The sequence below is a fragment of the Vombatus ursinus genome, unplaced genomic scaffold, assembly GCF_900497805.2.
Source record: "Vombatus ursinus unplaced genomic scaffold, bare-nosed wombat genome assembly UNPS02009173.1, whole genome shotgun sequence".
NCBI classification, from domain to species: domain Eukaryota; kingdom Metazoa; phylum Chordata; class Mammalia; order Diprotodontia; family Vombatidae; genus Vombatus; species Vombatus ursinus.
In genome coordinates this window covers 636,647-658,795 of record NW_020948951.1, presented here as the reverse complement: position 1 = coordinate 658,795, position 22,149 = coordinate 636,647, and the positions used below count along the sequence as shown (strand labels likewise).

Sequence of the window (22,149 nt, the reverse complement as noted above, 5' to 3'; positions counted from 1 at the left end):
AGCAACTGAGGCATATCTGGGAAGAGATACAAACATCAGTGAATGCATTGTTCTGACCACTGAATTAGAATGTGCACATAATAAAAATTCAAATATGACATCAATAATTGCTGACATTTATATGAGACTTTAAAGTTTTACAAAACACTTTAGATATCCTTTGATCCTTGCAACAACAGTGAAAAAGGTATTATAGTTATTATTATTATTTTACAGATGAGGAAACTAAGGCTCAAAATGGGTAAAGTGAGTTTTCCAGGGTAACAGAGACATGTGTAAACCCAAATCTATACTGACAAAAAAAATCTAGCCTTATTTCCACCACATCACACTAGCTCCTTTGCTCTTTGTCAACATCAGTTTTTAATTTCAAGTTCAAGGGTGTGTTCATGGAAGGCAAGTACCTCTGGTATGAGGGCTGCCAAGCCTTTAGTGTCCACCTGATTTACCCAGCTCTCACCCGTGGCTCCAAGAAGCTGCAGCAGGCACAGCAGCCACACCCTGGTAAACTATTTCCGAAGACAGGCTAAACCAGGATGATGGTAACCAAGGGGTCTCAAACCCTTCAGGGCATTGGGGGTGTCTAACCCAAGCATGTGAAGACTTCCCATGTGGAATGGGCAGATGAGAACAATGTGTTCTCAAGGCCATGAAGGCAGCTGAAGCAGAAGCTGTGTAGCACCTAGAGCTTAGTCAGACATCAAAGACACCAAAGTCATCCACTGCATCTTAGGCCATCACCAGACATCTTGACTTTTGTCTTCCCACTGGACTTTGATGACTCTGGAAGAAAAAGTGAAGCCACAGCTTCAAGCAACTCTGCCTCACTTAAATCCACTTATGTGCAAATCAAGACATCATCCATACCATTTCACCATTTTTACCTACTCAAAGTCCTGTGACAACAGGCAAGTGATGAAGCAGCAGGTGTGGATATACTGAGAGCTGTAGTCACAACACTGCACCCAGGCAGCCCTGGTTATAGAACTGTTTTCTCACTGGACTGAAGCAGCTGTGGGATTTGGCAGCCCCCTCTGTGTCTAAGCCTGCACTGCTCACCTCCCTGCATGAGGAAGGGGATAGAAAAGGTGCCCTAAAAATAGTTTCTTTTACCCAACCCTGGCCTGCTTACTGCAGCAGGTGGGGATCCTATCCTGCAGATGAAACACAAAAAAATGTACAAAAACTTTTGCAAAGATGATTCCACTCGGGGCAGCTAAATGGCGCAGTGGATAGAGCACTGGCCCTGGAGTCTGGAGCACCTGAGTTCAAATGTGGCCTCAGACACTTGATACTTACTAGGTGTGTGACCCTGGGCAAGTCACTTAACCCCGTTGCCTAGCCAAAGAATAAATAAAAAAAAAAGATGATTCCACTCACCTTCAGTACATGGAATGTGCACACACTTATGAATAACACGAAATCTGGTAGACCTGACAGACGAACAGCTCTTGTGAGAAAACTCAGCAGGTATTGCATCCAAACAGCAGCCCGGAGTGAAACAAGCCTGGCAAATGAAGGCCAGCTTACCAAACTCAGAGCTGGATACATGTTTTTCTGGAGTGGCTGCAGTGAACGGGAGCACTGTGAAGCTGATGTAGGTTTTGCAATCAAAACTAATCTAGTCAACAAGCTTGAATGCCTACCAAAAGGAGTGAATGACTGGCTCATGATAATGTGATTGCCACTTGCAGGAAAGTACCATGCCACTATCATCAATGTGTACGCTCCTACCATGCCAAACCCTGATGAAATCAAAGAAAAATTTTATGAAGATCTAGAGAACCTCATTATCAATGTGCCAGAAGAGGACAAGCTTATAATTCTGAATGACTTTAATGCAAGAGTAGGCACAGACTGCCAGATATGGCAGGGCGTCCTTGGGAGGGATGAAGTTGGAAAAAGCAACAGCAGCCATCACTAACTACTGAAGACTTGTGCATCTCATGACCTTCTCATCACCAACACTGTCTTCCACTTACCTAAATGCAATAAAACTTCCCGGATACACCCTCACAGCAAACATTGGCATTTAATAGACTATATCATTGTAAGGAGAAGAGACATACAGGATGTAAGAGTAACTAAGGCAATGTGTACTGCAAAGTACTGGACTGATCCTAGACTTATCCTCTCCAAGCTAAATATTCACATTCAACAAAAGCAGCAGTCCCAAGGCAAGACGACTACCAGAAGACTTAATGCCACCAAATTACAGCACCTCTCCCAGTGGTAACAGTTTATTGAAAACTTGGAGGGAAAACTAAGCTAACACATGGTTGGCAACAGTGGAGCAGAAAAGGAGTGGGCAGCTTTCAGAGATTTGGTGCATAACGCTGCATTTACTCATCTGGACCAGAACATCAACATTGGTTTGGTGACAATGACGGGGAAATTTAGAAACTGCTAAACAAAAAAACAAGAACTCCACAAGGTTTACCAGCAGGATAGTTCATCTGGCTCTAAGAAGACAGCATTTAACTCCATCAAAAGTAAAGTGCAAATGAGGCTTAGAGAGATGCAGGATTCTTTGTTCAGTAAGGTGGCAGATGAAATTCAGTTTTATGCTGATAGTAACAATCCAAAGTGCTTCTATGATGCCCTGAAGGCTATTTATGGGCCAAAGACCAATGGTGCATCTCAACTACTCAGTGCTGATGGAACCACATTGATTGGTGATAAGGACTCGATCCTGGAGAGATGGGCTGAACACTTCCAGAGTGTTCTCAAGAGATTGTCACCAATCAATGCTGAAGTCATTGACCATAAACCTCAGGTTGAAGTCAATCTCTCTCTAGCTGAAGTTCCAACTGAAGAAGAGGTTTTGAAAGCCATGAGGCTCCTCTGGTGTAGCGAAGCGCCCAGTGTTGATTCTATTCCAGCCAAGATTTACAAGGCAGAGTGTCCACTGCTCATACAAAAGCTGGCTGAAATTTTCCAGGTTAAATGGCAAGAGGAGGTGATCCCCCAGGAGTTGAAAGGATGCCTCCGTTGTCCATCTCTATAAGGTAAAGGAAATAGATTGTCCTGTGACAATCTCAGTGGGAGGGGTGTCTCTCTCTCTCTTAGTCATTGCTGGCAAGATTCTTGCCAGAGTCCTCCTTAATGGGATGATCCTTCACCTGGAAGATGGTCATCTATGTGAGAGCCAGTGTGGCTTCAAAATGGGCCAAGGAATGGCTGACATGGTGTTTGCTCCCCAGCAACTCCAGGAGAAATGCCAGAAGCAGAACAGAGGTCTGTACACAACATCTGATGATCTGACCAAGGCCTTTGAGGCTGTCAGTCATGAGGACTTATAGAAATTATGGCAAAATTTGCATTCCCGGAGAAGTTCATCAGTTGTATCAATTGTACATCAGTTTCACAATGGCATGCTTGCACGGATTCTGGATAGTAGATGATGCTCTCATGCTTTCCCAGTCAGCAGTGGAATAAAGCAGGGCAGTGTGCTTGCTCCCATGGTTTTTAGCATGATGTTTTCAGCAGTGTTGTCAGATGCCTTCAATGAGGATGAAAATGGTATCAAGGTCAGCTACCACACTGATGATAAATTATTTAATTTGAAAAGGCTATAAGCCAAGACTAAAGTAGAGGAGAGTTAGTGCATGACTTTTTGTTGACAGATGGTTGTACACTCAATGAAGCCTCTGAGACCAAGAGGTGACAAAGTATGGATTGATTCACTGCTCTTGTACTAATTTTGTCCTAACGGTTAACACCAAAAAATACACAGGTTCTCAAATAGTCAGCACCACACCATCCATACATGGAACCATCAGTTACAGCAAATGGAGGAATACTGAATGCTGTGGATAAGTTCACTTACCTTGACAGTATACTTTCCAGGGATGTATACATTGATAACGAGGTTGATACACACATTGCCAGAGCTAGCTCAATGTTTTGGAGGCTCTGAAAGCAAGTATGGAAGAGAAGAGGTATTAGACTGCCTACCAAACTAGAGGTCTACAGAGTTATTGTGCTGACGTCATTATTGTATGCCTATGAAACCTAGACAGTATACCAGTACCATGCCAGGAAACTGAATTGCTTCCATTTGAATTGTCTTGGGAAAATTCTGAAGATAACCTGGCAAGATAAGGTCCTACATACTGAGGTCCTTTCTCAAGCTAAACTGCCAAGCATTCAAACTCTACTGCAGAGAGGGCAACTCTGACGGGCTGGCCACGTTGTTTCACTGCAAAACATACATTTACCTAAAAGACTATTTTATGGAGCACTCACACAATGCAAGCACTCACAAGGAAGTCAGAAGAATCAATACTAGGACTCTTGTCAAGTTCTCTCTGAAGAACTTTGGAAACCAACTGATTAACATGGGAAACACTAGCAAAGAACTGCTCAGCATGGTGTGTCCATCAAGGAAGGCACTGTGCTCTAAGAGAGAAGCAGAATTGCAATAGCTCAAAAAAAAAAATGAGATGTACAGATTTAGAGACATCTCCACTCCAAATGTTCTTGTGGACTATTTGTGCCCAACCTGTGGTATAGCCTTCTGAGCTCGAATTGGTCTGATCAGCCATAGTCGGACATACCATACCTTGACTCCAACACAGTGACATCATTTTGGTCTTCTTTGATCATGAAGGACAACAACCAAACAACCAACCAATTTCAAGACCTCCAATATGCATGGAAGTCAGGGGAGAGGTTAGAGCTGGACAAGTCTGAGAATCATCTACATAGAGATGATAATTGAACCCACAGAAGCTGATGAGATTACCAAGTGAAATAGCGTAGTAGAAGAAGTGGGCCTTTGGAGATACCAAAGGTTAACAGACATGAGAGATAACAACAAAAATGATTGTTCCCATAAATTTGGAGCAAACAGCTAGAAAAGTAACTAAGTAAAATGGGATAAAGCTGATTTTATCTTGTTTTGCTGTTAGAGTTGGTAAGTAGGACAAAGGTTAAGCTTTGCTTAGAGTGCACATGCTTAATAGGCTTATAAATATTAGCCTCTCCACCTCTGGGAGGGGCTAAGACACCATTTTCTGAACATGGGATGTATAAAGAAGGAAGAGGACATATCAAAGGGGAGATGTGTAATAGGCATACCAGAAAGTTGTATACTCTGGACTACTCAGCCAATGAGGGAATCAGAGGAGGGACTTCGTCGCTGGGATTAGAGATAAATAGTGAACTCCTGCTTTGGTACAATATGCCCTAATCCATAGGACACCCCCAGTTGCAACTGCATAATAAACTGGGCTTTTAACTTCATCCCTCCTGAGTCCAAATAAGTTATTTCTCACAGGACACAACCTGAAGATCCAGCAAAGGAGACTAAGAAGCAGTAAGTTAGGAAGAGAACCAGGAGACAGCAGTGTCATGAAAACCTCAGGAGAAGAAAGCATCAAGGAGAAGGGTGTAATCAACAGTGTCAAAGGCTAAAGAGAAGTCAAGAAGGATAAAGAGTAAGAAAGAGCCATTAGATTTGGCAATTAAAGATATTCACAATTTTGAAGAGAGCAATTTCAGTCATGCTTGTGCTTTAAGAATATTTGGTCACTCAATAAACATTAAGCACCTACTATGCGCTAGGCACTGTGTTAAGTACTGGAGATGCAAAAAGAGACAAAAGACAATGTCTCCTCAAGAAGTTTACAATCTAATGGGGGAGACAACTTGCAAACAAATACACAAGCTATATATAGGATAAATAAGAAATAATTAACTGAGGGGAGGCAGAATTAAGAGGGTTTGAGAAAGGCTTCCTGTAAAAGATGGGAATTTAGTTGGGACTTAAAGAAAGACAGGATCAACCCCAACTCAAGCCTCAGTAGGCAGAGCTGAAGAGGGAGAGTATTCTAGGCAAGGGACACAGCCAGAGAAAATGCCCAGAACTAAGAGATGGAGTGGAGTTCTCGGAGCTGCCAGGAGGCAAGTGTCACTGGATCAAAAAGTGTCAGGGCCTATAGTGCAAGAAAACTGGAAAGGTAGGAGAAGGCTAGGTTATGAAGGGCTTTGAATGCCAGAGTATTTTGTATTTGATCCTAGAGGTAACAGGGAGCCACTGGTGTTTACTGAGGGGAGAGAAGGGGAGTGGAGAGGATGACATGGTTACACTTGTGCTTTAGGAAAATCACTTTGGTGGCTGAATGGAGAATGACTACAGTAGGCAGAGACTTATGGCAGGCAAACCCACCAGCAACTGCAATAATCAAGGCATGAGGTGATGAGAGCCTATAGCAGTGTCAAAAGAGAAGAGGGCATATACAAGAGATGCTGCAAAAGTGAAATCAACAGTCCTTGACAACAGATTGCACATAGGGTGTGAGACATAGTAAGGAATTAAGGATGACATTTAGGTTGAAGTCTGAAGGACTATGAGGATGGTGTTGCCCTCTACAACTGTGACATATGAAAAGCTCAAGAGACATAATTTCTGGGTAATTAATCATTTATTAATTATGACTAGTGAATAATTAATAAAAGGATGGTCATTTGGCTATCTCTCGTGTACCAAAGATAGATTATGCTGGTCTATTGACGCTTACACGTCCCTGGAAGAGTGGATATTCCCTACAGACAGCAATCAACTCTGGTTAACAATTAATGAAAAGAATGAGTATTATAATGAGAGGTGGACCTATTCTAAAGGGAGTCTGAGGGGGGAATATGGCTTTGATTATGTCACTCTTACTCCCAGAATATGCTCAGGCCCAGGCAATCTACACAAAGGGTCAACCCCAACTCAAGCCTCAGTAGAACACAATGGGCCTTCCTAGTTGGGTGGGGTCTGAACAAGATTGAGGAGAATATTAAATCCAGTTTCATTGTCAGTCCTATTCTTCGATGCTGATTTCTGAATGAGGAAATAGAGAAGGGAAAACTTTAGTCTTAATTCAATAATTAGTTATTAATATAAGAGAAATAATCATCTCTTTCATTATAGTAGAGAAGTTAGAAGGGGGTAGAGTTTAGGGGGGAAGTAATGAGTTTTATTTTGGACATTTATTTTAAGATGTCTACTGGACATCCAGTTGGAGGTGTCTGAAATGAAACTAGATATACAAGATTGGAGGTTGGCAGAGAGGTTAGGGCAAGATTTGAGGCATGGGAGGTTTGAGAAGGGATGAGAAGGTTTGGAAGAACTGCTGTGGAAAGCAGGCTAGTGAGGTGATAGATATATAGTAGGATTGCCAAGCAGTAGTGTGGGCCCAGTTGAGGTTATGTAATATATCTGTAGTGGAGCTAGTCAGAATGGTTGCATGATTTTCTCCACCTTTGTTCAGCAGCACAAGTGTAGGAGTAAAGGCTGAGGCTTCGCTGGGCATAATGGGTGATAAGATGAGGGGGTAGGGAGGGATCTAGGGGCAGTGGAATTGAATTGATTCACCAAGAAGTGAAGAAGGGGAAAAGAGAGGGTGGCTGGTTCAGGGAGCTGACCTGGGAGAGATTTGAGGGGCCCAGGGATTGGAAGTCAGGGTGGAGATGAAGAGTAAGGTTTTGTAAGGGAAGGCAGAAGGAGAGGTGAAAAACCAATAGGTTATGGTTGGATAAGAGGATTTCAATCAACAAGCATTTGTGAAGCACCTACTATGTGCCAGGTGTTTAGCATACATAATATTAAGAAATAAAACTGTCCCAACCCTCAAGGAGCCTATATTCTATAAGGGATTGGAGCCAGAAGAGGCTATAAACAGGAGACCCAGTTAGGACACCGGGCAAACTCGAGTGCAGAGACGCCTATTTTCCCTCATTGAAGGACCCAGGGTATTTGGTTAGGGGTTTAGGGTGCAAGAGGGCCGCCAAAGAAGAAGGACGTGCCTTGCAGACATAAAGACAGCCAGTAAACCAACCAACATAGCATCAACCATTCCCTTTCAGCTGATGAGACCGTGTCACGCATGCGCATCGAGAACAGCCCCGCCCTCTCAACGACGATTGGCTATTGTGTACATCTGTCGCGCCGGAAAACCAATAGAAAGCGAAGAAAACAAACGAGGCCGGGTCGGTGACCGTTTTGAGTTTGGGCGGGCTTGGGGCCGGTAGGCTTCTTTCGATTTTTCCTGCTCTGGCCATGGCAGTGTTTCGGGATATGGAGGAGGTGAGCCAGGGACTGCTTGGTCTGCTCAACCCCAACCGAGCAGGGGCGCGGGTGCGGCGGCTCCTGGGGCGGCAGGAGCGGATGATCGAGAGACTGCTGAGCACGAAGAAGAGCACTCATCGGCTCCTCTCAGGTGCTGGAGTGGGGCGCGCGGGGCGGAGGGAGCGAGGACGCAGGCGCGAGGAGTGGGGTGTGGGGATGGAAATAGAGAAGACTCAGGGCGCAGGCGCAGGGGGCCTGGCGTGGGGGGCGGGCCCTGACCAAGTCACCTGTGCTTCCGTATTGCCCCTTGGATTAAACACAAAGCCCACTCTTTGGCATCTAAAATCTTTGGCAGTTTTGTTCCAGCCTATCTTCCCAGGCTCAATTCACGTTATCCTCCCTCGATCAATCAATCAGCAAGTATTGATTAAACTCCTACAGAGTGCCTAGGTCTGTCCTAGGTGCCTAGAATACAAGCACAATGAATGAAACGGTCTTAACTCAAAACGAACGTACATTCTAACGGGATTGACAAGTACATATCAAAACGAATACTGCATTAATTAAGTTAATAAATTCAAATATATGCAAAGTAGTTAAATAGAAGGTTAATTTGGGCGGAGGACTTGCAGTGTGTGTGGGTGGGTGGGGAATCGGGAAATGGCTTTTTGCTGAAGAAGATGGTCCCAGAGCTTCATCTTCAAGAAGAGAGGGAGTCTTTAAAGCAGAATTAAGGAGGGAGTGCATTCCAGGCTAGGGGGATGGCCAATGTCAAGGAATGCGTTAGGAGCCCAGAGAAGGCTAGATAGGGTGTGATCTTGGGCAAGTCACTTAACCTCTATTTGTCTCAGTTTCCTTAACTGTAAAATGGGAATAAGAATAGCATCCACCTTCCAGAGGTGTTGTGTGGATCAAATGAAATAATACTTATAGAGAGCTTAGCTCAATGCCTGGCACATAATAGTCACTTAATAAATGCCACCATCTTGGTTCAGGCCCATATCACTTCTCACCTGGACTAGTGCTTTTAGGTTTCAAATTGAGCTCCCTGCCTCTGGTTTCTCCCCACAAAAAATTTTGATCTTCACATCTTTTTTTTTTTTTTTCCACACAACCTGGCCCTAACCTCTCTTGAGGATCAAATGAGATAGTATTTGTTTAATGCTTAGCACAGTACCTGGCACATAGTAGGTGCTATATAAATACTTATTGCCTTCCCCCTCTGTGCAGCTCCAGGCCCCTCCCCCCCACTTCTTGTTAAACAGTGCCTGTTAAACTGCAAGTGCTTAATAAATGCTTGTTGATTACTGTTTTAGTGGTCATTCTCTTCTCAGATTATTGTATGTATACTTACTTGTCTGTTTACATGCAAAATATAAACTCCTTAAGGGCAGGAGCTATTTTTTGTTTTTCTCTGTATTCCAGGTGCCTAACATTTAGTTAATAAATACTTTTTGGGCTGGATTTGTCATAAGACTGTGGAACTCAGGGCAGTGGAAGGGAAGGGTATGAGCATTTATATAGCACCTGCTAAGTACTAGGCGCTGTGTTAAATACTTTATATATATTGTCTCATGTCATCTTTACAACAATCTTGTGAGATAGGTGCTGCTATTATTCCCATTTTACAGTTAAGTGAACTGGGGCAAACAGGTTAAGTGACTTGCCCAGGATAGTAAGTATCTGGGACTGTATTTAAACTCAAGTTTTCCTAACTCCAAGCCCGCCAGGTGCTTTTATGTATCTTCCAGTCCAAACCCCTGACTTTACAGTGAGAGAAAGTCATCTGTAAAAAGGACTTGTTTATGGTCACCACGCAGCCAGTTAGTTATTGGCAAAGCTAGGATATGTGCCTAGGTCTCCTGATTTCTATCCTCCGGTTCTTCCAATCATATCACGAAAATCTTTTCCCCATAGAGTCATAAAGTATCAAAGCTGGGAAGAATCATAGACTTATATGTTCAGAGCTGGAAGAGACTTTAGATCCTCTAGAGGATCTAAAACTTATTTTACAAATGAGGATACTGTGGCCCAGAAAGGTTCATTGATTTGCACAAGGCCCCACAGGCAATAAGTGGCAGTGCTGAGATTTGAACAAGGTTCTCTGACTCCAGATCTGAGGCTTTTTATACTCTATGAAGAAGAAATCCAAAGGCTTGTGGGAAGTTATTATTTCCCACCAATATTATTACTACCAAATAAAAGTGAACTTTTGATCCAGATGCCTGCTTTCCTATTTCTGCAATATCTGAAAATAATAATAGCTAGCATTTATATAGCACTTTAAGGTTTGCAAAATGCCATATGTATGTTATCTCATTTCACCCTGTGACATTGGTGCTAATATTATCATCCCCATTTTACAGATGAAGAAACTGAACCTGAGAGGTTAAGTGTCTTGCACAGTCACACATCTAGGACATGCCTAGGTGGGATTTGTTCTCAGATCTTCTTGACTCCCAAGTCCAGTGCTCTTACCTACTGCACTATTTAGCTACCTAATCTAGGTATCAAAGGCATATTTGGTGAATTTGCAAATTGTATTTTATAGCAGACTACATCTTTAGTTGCATAATTGATTGATAGATTGAACAAATACAAATTCTACTGTGCTTTTTGTTTGTTGATGAAATGTTTGTTTGGCAGAGCAAAATTTCACCCTAAAAGCTCGACTTCAACAAGATGTCTCATTCATTTAACAAGTTTTTTGAAGTGCCAACTATTCGCAAGGCAATGGGGACATACCAAACCAAAAGTGAGACAATCCATTCGCTGAAGGAGCTTCCATGGGATGGGGGGGTGGGTTGAGGGGCAAAATGTTGTCCTAAAGGTTCTACTTCAACAAGGCGTCTCATTCATTCAACAAGATGGTTTAAGTGCCTACTGCATGCAAGGGAATGGAAATACCACATCAAAAGCAAAAACAATCCATTCCCTGAAGGAGATTACATTCTCTTGCTCTCCCCTCTCCCCATCCCCTCCCAGATGAGAGTGACATACACACTTTCAGTTAAGTAAATACAAATATGTATCAAGTAATTTGGGGAGAAGACCACTAATAACTAGGAGCCGTGTAAGGAAGGGCAGTTTGTAGAAGTTGGTACCCGAGCTGAGCCTTGAAGGTCAGATGACAATTATCTGAGGGTCCATTAATTAAATTGATTAAATACTCCTGTCAGCCACTGAATCAATGATGCAGAGATGGTTAACTGCACATTGATCATTTTCCTCAGAGCACAGGCTCAGTTGAGCAGTGAGTGAGCCCAGAGCATCAGCTTCAGCAACTTCATACAGAACGAGAATACCAACGCACATAAAAAAATGGAATTTTGCAGAAAGCAAGTAGGGAAAATAAGAGTAATAAGAGTAACAGGTAACAGAAGGGAGAAAAAAGGACACCTGAAGCTGGTCAAAACAGGAGCTATAGCTTGTTTCCGAAACATGATTGTGCAGGTGCTGTGCCCTTCTAACTTTCAGGAGCAATGTCTGTGGGACAATAGGAGGACAATGTCTGATGGGCAATAGAAGCTGGGGCAGCAATCCCTTATTCCTAGTGTTGGCAAGAAGTTTGAGTCAGAGTTTCTTTCCCATCACAGTCTTTCTCTTATCACTGTGATAGCAAGAGACCTAGGACAAATTCTCTTGTCGCAGAGTGACAAAAAGCAAAAGTGAGAAGAGGGAGAGAACTCTAGGCATAGGGGACAACCTGTCCAAAGGCCTGAATGCTGACTGTGTCGTGTCTTATCAAATAACAAGTAGTACACAGTTTGACTGGAAGGAAAAGTATATGAAGGAGAGTAATGTTTAAAAAAAAAACCAAAACAACCTGGAAAGATAGACTGGAATTAGATTGTAAAGAGTTTTAAGGTGGAGGTGGAGACTTTGTCTTTTGTGGAGCCACTGAAGGTTCTATTCATCAGGAATGCTTGAAAGTTCTCTATTCAATTAAAAGTCCATTTTCCAGGCAGCCAAGTGGCGCAGTGGATAGAGTTCTGGCCTTAGAGTTAGGAGGACCTGAGTTCAAATCCAGCCTCAGACACTTGACACTTACTAGCTGTGTAACCCTGGGCAAGTCACTTAACCCTGATTGTCTCACCAAAAAGAAGAAGCAAAAGTCCATTTTCCCTCTGTGGCATTATACTCAGCCTTTCAGGGAAAGTAATTAGTCTTAGTTATAAGCCTACCTCTTTTGTTTTTTGGAGTATTGCATTCTAAGATCTTTCCTTTAGAGTAGAACCTGCAAGGGTTTGTGTGTTCCTGACTTCAGTTCTATGGTACTTGAATTCTTTCTTTCAGACTGTTTGGAATCTTTTTTTTTTTTTTTTGACCTGGAAATTCTGGATTTTGATTATGACATTCTTGGACTGTTTCAGGAGGTGCCCATTGTATTCTTTCTATTTTTACTTTGTCTCCTAGCTGTAATAGGTCCAAGCAGTTTTTGTTTATAATTTCTTGAAACAGAATGCCCAGGTTTAGGCTTTTTTTTTTTTTTAATCATGGTCTTCAGGGAATTGAGTGATTCTTAAGTTGTTTCTCCTTGACCTTTTTCCCAGAGTAGTTGTTTTTGATATTAGGTACTTTACTTTCCTCTTTTTCAAAAATCCTTTTGTTTTAATATTTCTTATCTTATAGATTCACTGATTTCTATTTGACCTATTCTAATTTTCAATAAATCTGTTACTTGAATAATATTTACCGCTTTATTTTCTAAGCTATTTATTGTTGCAATTCTTTCCTCCAGGGTTCTTATTTCATTTTTTAATCTCTTTCATTTCTTCCGGGTATTCATGCCATCCTTATAGATAATCCATTTTTTTCTTTTGAGTCTGTCCTTGTAGTTATAGAGTTACTCTGTTCTGGGTTCTAGGATTTTTTTCTATCTCTGGATCTATAAATCTTTGTAGTGGTTGGTGTCTTCTATTTAGTCACATATCTAGCTTTATTTCCTGAATTGGGACATTGTGCCAAGCCCAGACTTGGCCACTGCTGTGCTTTAGATGGGGTGTTCCACCCTGCTTGGTCTCAGCCTGTGTCACCTGTGTTTCTACACTGTCCTCTACCTCCCAGGATGTGTCTGCTCTAAAAGTACTGGTAAGTTTTAGAGCTCCTCTATACACAACACCTCTGGGTCTTTGGGGTTCAAAAAGGGCTAGATCTGCAGAGCACTCTGTGGTGTCTTAGGACAGAAGTCTATGGACCTTGTCTGTGTCAAACCCTGTTAAAACCTCCGTGGTCTTCCAAGGTCCGAACTGAGGAAGGTTCCCAACAACCCTGGAACTTTCTTGTGGAAGCCTTTGCTCTTACCGTCTCAGAATATAGAGCCGTGTAGGCTCCAGGTGTCTCTAATCCATCTGGGGCCGTGCTGGGTAAACTTCATCTTACTTGGTAACCCTGGCTTTTTCTGTTGCCTGTCAGCTTCTGACTTCTTGTACAGTTCTGGGATGGGTAAAATAATTTAATGCAGTTCCTAATTAGAATTATTGATTATTTTTTGGTATAGCGCTTTGTTCAGGTTTTGCTGGAATAGGTATGTGAGAGCTTGTCTGCCTGTTTCTATTCAAGTAGCTGTCTTTTCTATTTAACCCCTCCACTAAAGTTTCTTTAGCAGGCAATTAATATGGTCAAGCCTATGTTTTAGCAACATTATTTTGACAGACAAGAAGGACAGCTTTGAAATGAACTTTTCTTATTCTTCTGTGCATATGGAAATGTTCCCGTTTGTTAATGACTGAAATTCAGAATAACAAAAAGGAAAAGAAAAAATAAAGGAATACCAATTTGGCACCTGGGTATAGGATGGTTTGGGAAGCAGAGCTTCACCTAGTCCAGAAAAGAGGTGATGAGAGCCTGAAAGACTGGGCTGTATTGGAGAGGTGCTGTGGAAGCAGAATCACTAACGCTTGGCAGCTGACTAGATATGAGTAGTGAGGAGGCCAGGATGACTCAAGGATTGCAAATCTGGGTGACTGGAAGGATAGTACCTTTGATAGAAATAAGGAGGTGAAGAAGTGGAGTAGATTTAGAGAGAAAGAGAGTAGGTTCAGTTGTTGCATTTGATATTTCTGTGGGTCATCTAGATAAAGAAAAACTGTAGACAATTGGCCACGTGAAACTGGAACTCAGGAGAGAGATGAGAGATGTAGATTTGGTTGCTATCTACATAGACAATACTTGGGGACCGGTGAGCTCACTGAAAGAGAGTGTAGAAGGGAATTAAAGAGATTGTGAGACAGAACCCTTGAGTAAATGCATATACCAAGAGCGGAGGTTGGATGTGAATGGTGATCCTACAAAGGAGAATGAGAAGGAGCTGTCAGGGAAGGAAGTATGGGGAGAAACAGGAAGAATTCAGTGAGAAAAGATTGTCCAGGGGAAGAGGTGCTTCGTAGTTAAAACAAAGAGGCCCCTGGAACTAGCAATTGAGAAATCACTGATAAACTTGGGAAAGGCAGTTTCAGTCAAGTGATACAGTTGAAAGCGAAAATGTAGGGAGCTGAGTGGGAAATGAGCAAATAGAAGCTATCAGTATAAATGACTTTTTTTTTTTTCTAGGAGTTTGGCTATAATGAGGAGAGAGACAGGGAGAGAGAGAGAGAGAGAGAGAGTAGGAAGAAGACCTGGGTGTATTTGTAGAGAAGGAATCAGTAGATTGGAAGAGATTGAAGGTTAGAATAAAGAGAAAACATTTTCCACTACACCACATAGAAGTTTTTGGCACATGAATCCATCCCCAAAGCATTCCCCACAGGTGCCTAGTACCCAGCTAAGAAGAATCCAATAAAATATTCAATTCTATAATGCAGGTTGGGCCTCAGCCCAACTTCCATTTAGCTATCAATTCCTTTCTCGCTCCCTCCCTTCCTTCCTTCCTAAGATGCATAGAAGTATGACATCATTATTATTATAGCCTAGAAAATAGAGGTACCTGACAGAGAGGGATGACTAAAGGGAAGGAAACACAGAATAGGTGGAGGGGACCAAGTTGGGGTCTTAGAGACTCTGGAGTGCTAAACTGGGAGTTAGGAGAGAATTGGGTTTAATTATTGGCTCTGAAGCTCCTCACCCGTGACCAGGGGCAAGTCACTTAACCTTTAAGATTCCCTCTGTCTAAAAGTGGAGATAATGACCCTTGTATATTAATTTCACAGGATTGTTAGGAGACTCAAAAGAGATAATATATGTAATATCAATCAATAAACATTAAGTGCCTGCTACGTGCGAGGCACTGTGCTAAGTGCTACTCATGTAAAAAGAGGCAAGAAATGGTCTCTGTCCTCGAGGAGCTCACCATCTAATGAGGACAACAACATGTAAACACATATATCCAAAGCAAGCTATATGCAGAAGAAGTTGGAGATAATTAACAGACATTTTACAAACCTTAAGAGCTGTGTTTCAAGCTCAGCTGTTGTTATTCTCATGCCTCCTCTTGAAAACCTTGAGTGTTAGAGAACTCAACTCTCTCATGATGCAGCCTATCCTATTTTTGGACAGCTCTAAAAATTAGGAATTTTTCCTTCTCTTCAGCCAAAGTTTCTGCAGTTTCCAGTCATTGTTACTAGGTCAGCCCTTCAGGGCCAAGAACTAGTCTGACTCTTCTACCAAGCATTAGCCTTTTATACACTTGAAGGTAGCTATTCACTAACTTATAGCCATGTGGCTAGTAGAAGTTAGACATAGGTCTGAAATCCTGGTCTTTAGCTCCAAACTCAATGTTCTTTCTGCTATAACTTGCTTGCATAACTTGCATACTGCCAAACAAGTTCCAACTGCAAGTTAGCAAGCCAAACTCGCTGAAGCAGCAAGGCACCCTGAGGGAAATATACATTTATTAATTGCCTACTATGAGCTAGGCACTATATTAAGCATTTTATAAATGTTATTTCTTACTAATATTTAGTGTTTTTGTAGCACTTTAAGGTTTGCAAATATGATTTCATTTGATCCTCACAACAACCCTGAGAGGTAGGTACATACTTGAGGAAACTGAGACAGACAGAGGTTAAGTTACTTGTCCAGGGTCACACAGCTAGTAAGTATCTAAGGTTGGATTTGAACTCAGGTCTTTCTGACTCCAGGTCCAGCACTGTATTCACAGTGCCACCTACTTGCTAGACCAGAGACAGCATGTGCCAGGCAGGTCAAACCACCACCACCACCTTGACCACCATCTCTCCTCAGACACTGATGAAGACATCCAGAACCCTGAACCTAAGAGCATTGGTAATAGTGATATTAAATAAAAATATCAGAGAATGATCATCTGCTTTGCTGCTCTACCCCTCAGGACTATGGAACCTTTCCATCTGACTTACAGCTGGCACCTTCCCTATGTATGGTCTTCCCCCTCAGAATGTGAACTCCTTGACGGCAGGAAATGTCATACTTTTCTAGTTGTATCCCTAGCACAGAGCTCAGTGCTTTGCACATAGTACGTGCTTATTAAGTGTTTCAATCATTCATTCATGAGATTGATCTCTCTTGTCTTCACGTCTGCATTTAGTTCTCAGTCATTGTGCCTAGAGGGGACCCTGGGTTCTTAAAAGCTCATGGGGTGGGATACCACCTCTAGCAGGTCCCGCCCAGATGGAAGAAAGCTTCAGGTGTAGCCCCTGGTAGTGGCCAATGTATGTCTTCTGAGGACCAGTCCAGCTAGGGTTCACAGACCCTTCTCACTAGAAAGCTGGCCACCAGATGATTTGTCTGAGAGTTGGAAGGGTCTTGAGGAGCCACATAGCCCAACCCATAGGCAACCAAGAGCTCATTCTGCAACATCCCAGACCAGTTGTCTCTCCTTGAAGCCCTCCAGGGTAGAAGATCTCACTGCCTCCAAAAGCATCTCATTGGGTAGGGTAGTTCTGATGTTTGGAAGTTTGTTGAGCCTAAACCTGCCTCTTTGGCTACAAAAGCTTGGGCTATCACTTCCTGAAAGACAGAGGCCTGAAGTCTGGCACAATGGAGGGAACACCCAAATCAATGAGATCAGAGATCCTCAAAGTACTGAGATTGGAGCATTCCTCTCATATCTCTCTGTTAGTTTTTAAGCTCTGTGAAGACAGGGGCTGTCTGATTTCTCTCCATAATTCCCCTCAGCACCATGGCACACTGCTGTCCACTTTGCCTCTGCTATTCTGCCTGGTTTCAACTCCATGGAAGAAGATGCCTCCGGTCCTCATTTTCCTGCCTCCTTTTGTGTGTTGTCTCCCCTCAGTATATTGTATGCTCCTTGAGGGCAGTGACAGTCTTTATTTTAATGTATTCCCAGTGCTTAGCACAGTGCCTGGCACAGTAGGCCCTTAATAAATGTATTTTGGATTAGAAATAAATATTACTGCTTACTCAGCATTTGAATGAATGAATATTGCAAACACAGGACAAAAACACTTCAAGAATTCAGGGAAAGGAGAGGATCATTTGTGATTGAAATGACCAGAGAATCTTCATGAAGGAGGTGGTTTTTGAGCTGAACCTTGAAGGGAGAGTGGAAAATGGGCAGCCATCGAAGTGGAGAGTGTAGGGCTTGGGCCTAGTCCCCTTGCTCCTAAGCCCTTAGAGTAGGGGCATCCATGAGTCGTTTTAGCTGTCTTTGGAGTGGGGAGGATAGATAGGAGTGTCCAGTCCTGCAGCTTCTCTTACCCTACTCTTTTGCCCCTGGTGCCAGGCATGCTCAGGCTGCTTGTGGCCCTCAGCCAAGAGAGGAATATCCCCAGACCATGCCTGTCTCTTAAAGGCAAGGTAAAGGAAAGACTGTCTTTGGGGAAATGCATTTGGAAATGCCTGACCACACAAGAGATAGGAAGGTTCACAGAAGGTAAAATAGATAATTTTGATTGCATGAAATTTTTTTTAAAATTGCACAAACAAAACCAATGCAACTAAAATTAAAAGATCAAATTTTGCACAAACAAAACCAATGCAATTAAAATTAGAAGAGCAGGATAGCAGGGCGGGGGAGATCTTTGCAGCAAGTTTCTTAAATAGAGGTCCCACTTCTCAAATATATAGGGAACTGAGCCAAATTTATAAGAATTAGAGTCATTCTTCACTAGATGAATGATCAAAGGATATGAATAGTTAGTTTTCAGAGGAAAAATCAGTAGTCATATGAAAAATGTTCTAAATCCCTAGTAATTAGAGAAATGCAAATTAAAACAACTGAGGTACCACATCATACTCATCAGATTGGCTAAGATGACAGAAAAGGAAAGTCACAGATGCTGGAGGAATGCGGGAAACAGGTATGCTAATGTACTGCTGGTGAAGCTGTGAACTAGTCTAACCATTCTGGAAAGTAATTTGGAACTATGTCCAGAAAACTACTAAAATTTGCATATCCTTTGACCCAGAAATAATTCTATACCCCCAAAGAGATCAAAGAAAAAGAAAAACAACTCATATGCATAAAAATATAATATGTCTTTTTGTGGTGGCAAAGAAGGGATGCTCATCACCTGAGGAATGACTGAAAAAGTTGTAGCATATGATTGTGATGGAATACCATTGTGCTGTAAGAAATAATGAAGAGGCTGGTTTCAGAAAAACCTGGGAAGACTTGTATGATGCCAGGTGAAGTGAGCAGACCCAAGAGAACATTGTACAGAAACAGCAGTATTGTAAAGATAAGTAACTCTGAAAGACTTAGCTACTCTGAACAGTGCAATAATCCAAGATATTTCCAAAGGACTCATGATATAAAATGCTATACACCTCCAAATAACAGACTGATGAACTCAGAATGAAAATTGAAGCTTTTTTTTCTCTTTTTCTTGCTTTTTTTTTTTTTCTGGAACATGTCTAATGCAGAAATTTTTGGGTGTGACTTCATTTTGTAATAGGTTTTGTATTTCTTGTCTTCTCAGTAAGGGGATGGGGAAGGGAGATAATTTGGAATTAAAAATAAAATTGAATTAAAAAAAAAAAGAAAAACACCTCTTATTTGTACTGTACATTTCCTGTTTTCCCAGAAGGAAAGGGAACCCTGGCTATTCACTATTTTTCCTAACTAAGCATCTGATGTTGAATATACCGTTTCTGGTCTGTCTGCAGAGATCCTTGCTATGGAGGAAGATGTGGCCCAGAAACTAATTGATGAGGAGGAAACAGCACAACACGTTGAATCCAAGTTACAGAAAATTGAATCTGAGCTTCAGAAAACCAGCGAGAAGGATGCCAGTCTAAAGGCTGATCTCCAATATCCTTGTCCTTTTTCTTTTAAAATATTGTATTGTTTTTTTTTTCACATCACTATAACTTTCCAGTGACTACCCCCATGTCTAGGGAATTATCAGTTATAACACATAAGTGGAGATAGAGACTAGACCTATGATTTCATTGATCTAGGGAACATCTGAATGAGAAAACTCCTTCTACCAATGCAGGTTGGCACCTCTCTGTAACTTTTAGTCTTGGAGAGCTGCCTACAGTACTGAGAGGTAAGGGACTTGTCCAGGGTCACATAGCCGACACATGTCAGAGGCAGGGCTAGGATCCAGGCCTTCCTGGCCCAAAGGCCAGCTTTCTATCCCCTATATTAAGCTACTTCTCTAACACATAAATGCAGTCATAGAGAAACTAATCAAACCATTGACCATGTCAAAGTATCTACCTTATTCCACATGTATACTCTGCTACCTCTTTACGGAGAGGCAGGAGAAAAGTTTCATCGTCAGTCCTCAGAAGTCATGATTAGCTGCTGCACCAACCAGGAATTCCAAGATTTTCTGTGCCATTTTCCTTTACCTGATTATGGTCATCATGTCAGTTGTTAGGATGATGTTTACTTTGCTCTGCTTAAGTTCATACACGTTTTCCCATGAGTATGACTTCTTCATACTCTTCAAACATCCTCCAAATGATAGCTATATACTTTCCTTCCAGTTCTTTGCTATTTCAAAAAGTGCTACTAAAATATTTTTGTATTTATGAGACCTTTCCCTCCGTCTTTGACTTCCTTGGAATATATGCCTAGTAGTAGAATTATTGGGTCAAAAAGTTTATACACTTTAGTGACTTTTTTAAGTATAAGTCCTACTTATTTTCCAACAATTTATAGCTCCATCAATAGTGCAGTAGTGTGCTCATTTTCCCATAGCCCCTCCAACATTTATCATTTTCATCTTTTGTCATCTATATTAGTTTGGAAGCCAAGTGAAACCTCAGAGAGCTGAAACCTCATTTGCATTTATTTTATTAGTGATTGGGAGGATTCTTTCATGTAGTTATTGATAGCTTGTATTTCTTCTTTTGACAACTACCTAGTCAAACTCTGACCGTTTATCTGTTGGGATAGCTTCTACTATCCTTTTCCAAAAGCTTGAATTCAAAGCTAGCCTCCAGCAAAGACTTGTCCTTTGAAATATACTTAGGGTTTCTTATGAATTACATATATTTGTGGATTTGGAAGAAAGCTGCTCATATTAGAGACCAGTATTGTGATTTTGATAGGACCTAGAGGGGAGTATTCAAAAATGAATATCTCTTTAACTTCCTGTTGCACTCTGTTGATGAAAGAGCTAGAAGAACTCAAGGAAATGGAGCAAGACCTCACAAAGACAGAAGGAGAAGTGGATGAAGATTCGACTGTTGTGATCCCTTCGGCTGTGTAAGTGTCCCGTAATGTACATCGCCAGGAAGCCATGCTCATGTGAGATGTGAAGTGTTTGACCCAATAGAATGGCCTCCACTTTCAGCAGAGATTCTTGACAGCGTCCATTACATCCCACTTTGATGCTTCAAAATGGTATGGAGGTGACTGTGGGTTCTTGGAGGTTGTACCAGTGGAGCATGAGTTCTGTCAGGTCATACCAAACTGGGCCCCGTTGCCAATCATCATTCAAGGAGCAGCCAAATTAAGTACAGAGATCACCAAAAGATTGGCTACCCCAGCTCGTGAAACTCTGTTAATGCTTGGAAGGATCATAGGATTTAGAGCTGGAAGGAAGCTTAGAGATCATCCTGTCCAGCCCCTTTCATTTTATAGATGGGAAACCTGAGGCCCAAATAGGTTAAAGGGATCAAAATTTCTTTCAATGGATGAAACTATACTACTCCTAATAACTTACAACTAGAATATTAACATATTCCCAGTCACCAAACCTTTTGTGTTTTCTTTTGCAGATATGTGTCTCAACTTTATCATCGAGTCAGTAAAATTGAGTGGGATTATGAATGTGAACCAACTGTGATCAAAGGCAGTATCCTTCTCTGACTGTCAAGGGGTCAAGGGTCCCAATGGGGGCGCGGGGGTTGTAAATAGAAATTTGTTTTCCTTTACTTTGGCTCCTCAGTTCATCATGGCCCCAACATTGCCCAGCCTATCCATTTCGACAGCACCCAGCACTCTAAGAAGTTTATCAGTGACTATCTGTGGAGCTTGGTGGACACACAGTGGTGACCAGTCCGTTGGCCTCATTGGTGTATGTTTTGGGGGGGGGATGTGAAGTGGAGGGGAGCTGTGTTAGAATGGGCAGTCTTAGGGAACCTCGTTCATATGGGTGCTATACCATTTGGTGTATATGTGTTTAATATTGATATTACTTCATTATCTGTGGTACTTTTTAGCAAAATGTAATTTCCCTGCTTATCTCTTTCAGTTAAATCTGTTTTTGCTTTTGCTTTGTCTGAGATCATGATTACTACCCGTTTTGTTTTTTTTTTACTTTAGCTAAAGCGTAATAGATTCTGCTCCAGCCCCTTACCTTTACTCTGTGTGTGTCTCTCTGCTTCAAGTGTGTTTCTTATAAACAACATATTGTAGGATTCTGGATTTTAATCTACTCTGCTTGCTGCTTCCATTTTATGGAACCACGAGTTCATCCCATTCACAGTTACGATTATTGTATATTTCCCTCCAACCTATTTTTTTTTCCGTTTATTCTTCTCTCTCTCCTTTTACCCTTTCCCTCCTCATCAGTGTCACAGAGGGATTAAGGGAGGATTTGAATCCATGATTTCACCTTAACATTTTATCCAAGATAACACCCACCAGCCCATTAGTTCCGTGAGAGTAACTGGCAATTTGAGACCTCAAGTCTCCAGATTAGGCTGCAGAGTAAAAATGTCTACCCAGTCATTTTTCCTAAACCCATAGC

The 22,149-nt window shown here is 41.9% G+C and overlaps 1 protein-coding gene across 3 annotated transcripts; it reads left to right on the top strand.

Moving 5' to 3' along the window:
- Positions 1-7,981: 7,981 nt before the first annotated feature.
- SPC24 (SPC24, NDC80 kinetochore complex component) lies at positions 7,982-21,630 on the top strand. Of its 3 annotated transcripts, none has more exons than XM_027851205.1 (5): positions 7,982-8,210; positions 19,106-19,250; positions 20,556-20,660; positions 21,176-21,252; positions 21,346-21,630. In XM_027851205.1, exons 1-5 carry the CDS (start codon positions 8,051-8,053, stop codon positions 21,450-21,452), a joined length of 594 nt encoding a protein of 197 aa, XP_027707006.1. In that variant the 5' UTR covers positions 7,982-8,050; the 3' UTR covers positions 21,453-21,630. The 3 variants fall into 3 exon arrangements, with proteins under 3 accessions (XP_027707006.1, XP_027707008.1, XP_027707007.1); XM_027851207.1 differs by having other exon boundaries at positions 7,991-8,077; XM_027851206.1 differs by lacking the exon at positions 7,982-8,210 and adding an exon at positions 13,049-13,150.
- Positions 21,631-22,149: the final 519 nt, after the last annotated feature.